This window comes from Peromyscus eremicus, chromosome 1, assembly GCF_949786415.1.
Source record: "Peromyscus eremicus chromosome 1, PerEre_H2_v1, whole genome shotgun sequence".
Lineage (NCBI taxonomy): Eukaryota > Metazoa > Chordata > Mammalia > Rodentia > Cricetidae > Peromyscus > Peromyscus eremicus.
The window spans coordinates 20,836,520-20,842,671 of NC_081416.1; the positions used below are offsets into that span (position 1 = coordinate 20,836,520).

General features: G+C 56.1%; 1 protein-coding gene across 1 annotated transcript in view; it reads left to right on the top strand.

Annotated features, from left to right (window-relative positions):
* Slit1 (slit guidance ligand 1) overlaps positions 1 to 3,060 on the top strand; it is a 156,975-nt gene extending 153,915 nt beyond the window's left edge. Inside the window, exons 32-35 of the mRNA XM_059258140.1 lie at positions 109 to 239; positions 625 to 779; positions 1,739 to 2,027; positions 2,358 to 3,060. Coding sequence (XP_059114123.1) covers positions 109 to 239; positions 625 to 779; positions 1,739 to 2,027; positions 2,358 to 2,589 — 807 coding nt within the window. The 3' untranslated portion in view covers positions 2,590 to 3,060. The remainder of the gene's footprint in view (positions 1 to 108; positions 240 to 624; positions 780 to 1,738; positions 2,028 to 2,357) is intronic.
* The last annotated feature ends 3,092 nt before the right edge of the window (positions 3,061 to 6,152 follow it).

The following is a 6,152-nucleotide window of genomic DNA, read 5'->3' on the forward strand; positions in this document are numbered from 1 at the left end:
TTTCCACATGGCATCACCCTTCCAACCTAGGGTCCCCTCTGTTCACTTACCTACCTGCGCTGCTTCTGTGAGGGGTAGCATGGGAGAGAAAGTACCTTTGCCTCTCAGGTATCCACAGCAGAGGACAATGGGATCCTCCTGTACAATGGGGATAATGACCACATCGCAGTTGAGCTGTACCAGGGCCATGTCCGTGTTAGCTATGACCCAGGCAGCTACCCCAGCTCTGCTATCTACAGGTAGGAATTCCTCAGACTGTCAGCCTTCCTTGGGTGGGCATGCCAGGATGTGGGGCTCCCAGGCCAAAAACAGAAACTCGGCTGGCCGAGAGGAAAGGCCATTTGGTCTCCTGAGTCCAGTCCACTTGGAGCTGAGGCTCCTTGGCACCCATCCTTCCCCATCCCACCTCACCTCGGAGGTAGCCCCTAACTGGGGAAGACGCTCTCTCCCCGGGCCTCAGGAAGGGGGAATAGGAGGCATCAGGCCAAAGTTCGCTTAGTTTGCTTGAGAGGTTTGTCTCCTTGGGGAGCAGTGGCTGAGTTGGTGGCCTTGCTGGGGTATGCCTAGCACGGGTCTTCCTGAGGCCCACTCCCGGGGTGGGGGTACCCGCCCATCTCCTTCCAGTGCCGAGACCATCAACGACGGGCAGTTCCACACCGTTGAGCTGGTCACCTTTGACCAGATGGTGAACCTCTCCATCGATGGCGGCAGCCCCATGACCATGGACAACTTTGGCAAGCACTACACGCTCAACAGTGAGGCACCCCTCTATGTGGGAGGTGAGGACCTTCCAGACAGAGCTACTTCTATCCCTCTTCAAGCCTCTCACCTAGCCGTGGTGATGGTTGTCCCCAGGCAGGGACCTCCCATGCTTTCTGATCTGAGACTGGCCAGGAGAGCTTGTGCCATGGCCAGGGAGATGCCAAAGGATGAGGTGGTCCTACTGAATGGTTAATCTGGTGGATTGTGCTGCCCTGGCTGGTAGCTAGCTACATTCTGACCAATCCGGACTAACCAAGAAGGGGATGGCCAACAGGCCTGGGGAGGGATGGGTCTTTCCCAGCTGTCTTCTAGACCATGGGCACCCTTCTAGGCTCTGGACCAGAAGACATTTCCCATGTCTGGGATCCATTTCTAGTCTTGGACCCTCATAGGCCAGAAACACTGCAAGAGACTCAGACAGAGTCTGTATCAGCTGGAGGCTCCCCAGTGGACCCACAAATGCTGCAGGCCAGGAGCCCCTGTCTACCGCCTGCAATCATTCTCCTGTTGTCTCAGCCTGGGGAGTGCCAGGGCCCCTAAGTGAGCCCAGCTCTGTTCCTACTTCTTGAGGCTGAGAAAGGTGGCAGCTTCTGCCTTGGGGATGCTGCAAAGCCACTAGACCAAAAGCAGGTGTCAAAGTGCCCTGCACACGAGTTCTTTGCTTCAGTTAGGGTCTCCAGGAATGAAAGCAGATGTCCCGGAGGGAAGGAAGGAGTCTCAGGGGGAGATAGCCAGACTTAGGGAACAGGCATCCCAGAGTCTAGCTGCTCAACTGACCATGCCTGGCCTGACTCCCAGCTCTGGTCCCAGAGGAAGTAGACTTTCCACATGGTCCTGCAAAGTCCGATCCTCCAGGGTGGCCAAGGGCCTCTGCAGAGATAGGGCAGAGCCCAAGGGCAAAAGGAGACACTGCAGAGCCGTCCAACAGGCACGGCTTAGTCCCAACGCAGCCTACTGTTTCTTCCTGTCCCTCCAGGGATGCCCGTGGACGTGAACTCAGCTGCCTTCCGCCTGTGGCAGATCCTCAATGGCACCAGCTTCCACGGCTGCATCCGGAATCTGTACATCAACAATGAACTGCAGGACTTCACGAAGACACAGATGAAGCCGGGTGTGGTGCCGGGCTGTGAGCCCTGCCGGAAGCTCTACTGTCTGCACGGCATCTGCCAGCCCAATGCCACCCCAGGGCCCGTGTGCCACTGTGAGGCTGGCTGGGGGGGCCTGCACTGTGACCAGCCAATGGATGGCCCCTGCCATGGCCACAAGTAAGCCTGGGATGGACCAAGAGAACCGTCACCCTCACTCACTGGTCCTTGTTCTGCAAGCCCGTTTGCTTACGGCAAGCATTGCCTCGTGAGCTGTGGCTTTAAATCTTTAAATTGGAGCATCTGGCCTGACATAAGATATTATTAATTATTATTATTATTTGGCTTTAAGCTCTTCACTGGAAAAGGACAAGCATAGAATCACTTTTTGCCCCCCTCCCCTCTTTAAATCTTGGAACAGAACCAAGTGCAAGGCTAGGAGGGTGAGACACCCTCTGGCTGGTGCGTGGGCTAGCCTGTTCTCACAGTTCTCTTCTCTGTCTCTTCCAGATGTGTCCATGGGAAATGCGTGCCCCTTGATGCTCTTGCCTACAGCTGCCAGTGCCAGGATGGGTACTCAGGGGCTCTGTGCAACCAGGTCGGGGCTGTGGCAGAGCCCTGTGGGGGCTTGCAGTGCCTGCATGGCCACTGCCAGGCCTCAGCCACCAAAGGGGCACACTGTGTGTGCAACCCAGGCTTTTCAGGCGAGCTGTGTGAGCAAGGTCAGGGGGCCCCCTCCTGACTGCCCTCTGCAGAGTCCCTCCCCACCATTCTGCTGTAGGAGCTTCATGTTATCATCCTCAAACCCCATCACGCCCTGCCATCCTCTTCCTTCTTCTTTCCCCCACCTCTGGTACTTGGGGGACTACTGGGCTTTTGTGCCCCCTGCCCTCTGGGCACAGAGCTCCACCTTTTCCATCTCCTGGGCCCAGTCTGCCCTGCAGTTCCCTTGTCCAGGGCCCTGCCCTTCTTGGCTGAGGTGTCTCCACGGAAGAGACCATCCAGGCATACCCAGTAACAGCTCCTAGCCAGGCTCGAGCATCTTGGTCTATCAGCTTTGGACCCAGGTGTGGCATGTCTGAAGGTTAGGGAATTTCTTCCCAGACTTTCTCTGGGCCCCTTCACCAAGATATGTTGGCTAGACCCCAGAATGCAGAGGCTGGGAAGAGGGAAGCTGGAGAAATTCAGCCTTGGGCACCGTAGGGTCAGAAAGTCCATCGAGGATGCTTCCATAACGCCGTCGCCTCCAGGCCTCAGCTTTTCTTGCACACCTGTACAGTGGGAACCACTTCAACTGGCAGCCACTCTGGCCTGGAGGGCCTGGGCAGCTAGCTGCTTCCTTTTTCCCCAGTCACACTGTGGGCCCAGGAGGAAGCCCAGCAGAGGTGCATGCAGAGATGGGGGAGGATGCTCGGGACCGAGGGGTGAGAGAGCCCTCCCAGCGGAGCCCTCCTAGGATGCTGCCCAGTCCCCCTCCTGCTTCCCACGGTGTGCTCTGAGGCTCTCTCTTGGTATTTGTCCCATCCAGAGTCCGAGTGCCAGGGGGACCCTGTCCGGGACTTTCACCGGGTCCAGAGGGGCTATGCCATCTGCCAGACCACGCGCCCGCTGTCGTGGGTGGAGTGCCGGGGCGCGTGCCCGGGCCAAGGCTGCTGCCAGGGCCTACGGCTGAAGCGGAGGAAGCTCGCGTTCCAGTGCAGCGACGGGACTTCATTTGCCGAGGAGGTGGAGAAGCCCACGAAGTGCGGCTGTGCTCAGTGTGCATAATGTGCAGGTGGTGCACTAGCAGCTGTGCTGAGGTGCGGGCATCACCAGGATGGTCCTGGAGGGCGTGGGGACACTGAGCTGCCTTTCCAGCGGACTGCACTGCCGGCCGGGGTAGAGGAGCAAGCAAGGCCTGGACTGCCGCGCCCTCTCCCAAAGTGCCTTGCAGATAGGCGCTTAATAAATATTTGTTGAATGAATGTGTGTGTGAGGTCAGGCCACGAACGTGGCAGAATGGTGGCACTCCTCTGCCTGCTACCTGGGACAGAAAAAGGAGGCTTAACCCTGTCTCTACTGCTTCTCCCTTGGCCTGTGACCCTGGCTGGCCTGAAAGAGTTAATGTCCCAGTAGCCTCTTGCCCTTTGGAGGACAACCACCTGCCGGGGTACTGGCCTGGAGTCTGCTGCCACATCTACCGGCAGCAGGCCACACTCCAGGAGAAGACCTCCTGCCATGGGGAAGGAACTGACCCTTTTTCCTTGAGTCACATAGCCCATTGCCTCCACAGCTTGGGAAGAGGTTGGGGTGGGGTGGGGTTTGTGTAGGACCAGGCCTCTGAATCCTGAAATACAGGATGACCATGGAAGCTTCTGTGAGGGGGTTCTTATGCTTGGGGTGGCAGACCCTACCAAAGAGGGCATGGGGTTCTTGGCTCCAGCTGAATAGACATTACTGGCTACAAAAGGGGCACTGGGCCCCAGTTTCCCTAGCCAAAAGCTGCTGGTGCCTCTGGCAGAGGAGGGCTGGGTTGTGAGGAGCAGCTGGGTGAGGCCAGGAACTCCTCAACTAGAGGCCTGGCTTGGAGCCTTGTACTGAGACCACATGGAACAGGAGGAGGTCAGATGACCGGACACTAAAGAGTCTCTGCCCTGTGGCTCTGGGCAGACTTCTGTCCACTCCAGGCCTTAGGTCTGCAGCAGCAGGGAGGTAGCTAGGAACCATTAGACACTGCCTCTCTGGTCTCAGGAGAGAGGCCTGAGGAGTTAGAAGATTCATTTCCATTAACTTCATTAGCAGGTATTTATGTACCCAATCTGGAGTGGTTTCTGTGGGTGTGCAGCCTTGACGTGAACTAACTCCTAAGCACCACCGAGTGCCCAGATCAGCCCAGGCTGCAGCTCCTCACTCTAGGAGTTTGCAGGGAACGCTGGTGGAAGCCACCGGATACACAGCAGAACGACACACAGGCTTCTTCTCTTCCATGTAGAGTGAAGTGTAGAAAGAAGAGGTTTGAGCCTCACAGGGAGCTGCTGAAGGGAGAAAGGGTTCTATGTTCTCACTTCTCCCTGGCCTGTGTGGGGGCGTGTTTCTCTTTGGGCCAGAGGTGTGGGCATGTCCCTTTCTTGGCTGCTTCCATCTGGCAGTGTAGGTACAGAGCATGGCAAGGCCTTATACCTGAGCCTCCACCCATGTGGACACTATGCGGAGCCGTCAGTGCTGGTGAGGACACAAGCCTCCTGTGACTTTGGAACTTAGCACCTCCTATCGTAATGGCTCTCAGACTAGTGAGACTCAGCCCTGCCCTGACCAACTGGTCAATGTCCTCATGACTGGGTACACCCTTTGCTGGGGAGGTGGGGGGGGGCAGGCTCCATTTTCTTAAGCCCTGAGCAAGGCCATGGTGCACAGAACTGCTACACCCCAAGAGGGCAGCGGCCCAGGCTTCTAGGGGATTTACCCAACTCTGCTCAGTGTCTTTCTCTTACTCCAAGCTTCCAGGCCACTGTGGGATCCTGGCAAGCAGCTGCACCAGGTTGCATAGGGAAGAAGAGCTTAGGCATTTGGCATCATGCTCCTTTCTAGAAATAGAGGTGTTCTGGCCTCCTCAGCCCTGTGGAAGTTACCATCTCCAGCCACCCTCACTGGAAAAGCCGATTCCTGGGCTTGAGAGGCATGGACCGACAGGTTTGCTCAGACTGCTGCAGGTGAAGCGCCTGCAGCCAGGTGATGCTGCCTCTCCCCAAGGCCTTGGGTGAGAAGTGAGAGGCTGATGCAGTGGTTCCAAGATCCTTGTGAACATTAAAGGCTCTTCCACACCCCTGTACTCCCCCAGTCTTCTACTGAATCTGAGGATCAAGACTCACTGCAAAGTGAGGGCACCAAGGGCAAGAGAGCCATGAACCCCAGGCTCAACTTTACCTTTGACTCAGTCACTTCCTTGCAAGCCAAGGGCCTGGTCTATCATCCCCATCTCGTTCACAACTGGGCTTTTAAGGTCGGGTAAGAAGGCACCTTTGAGAAATCATCTCCACATTGTGTTCCCTTTGGTAAAGACCTTCAGTTTGCTTTGTGGTCACTGGCTATTTCCATTAGATGTGCACAGAAGAGGCCCAGCAGGGGGAGTCCTCCAGGAGCTGGTATTTGGGCAGCCCTGCTCAGGGCCCTGTGATGATGTTAAGAAATGGCAAAGACCAGCTTTGTTTCCTCTTTGCCTGCTGTTAGCCTAACCATGAAAGTATTTCTTTATACAGAATACTTACAGATTCTAATATATATTTGTATTTCATTTTGTTATAGTATTTTTATATGTTAAAGTCAACC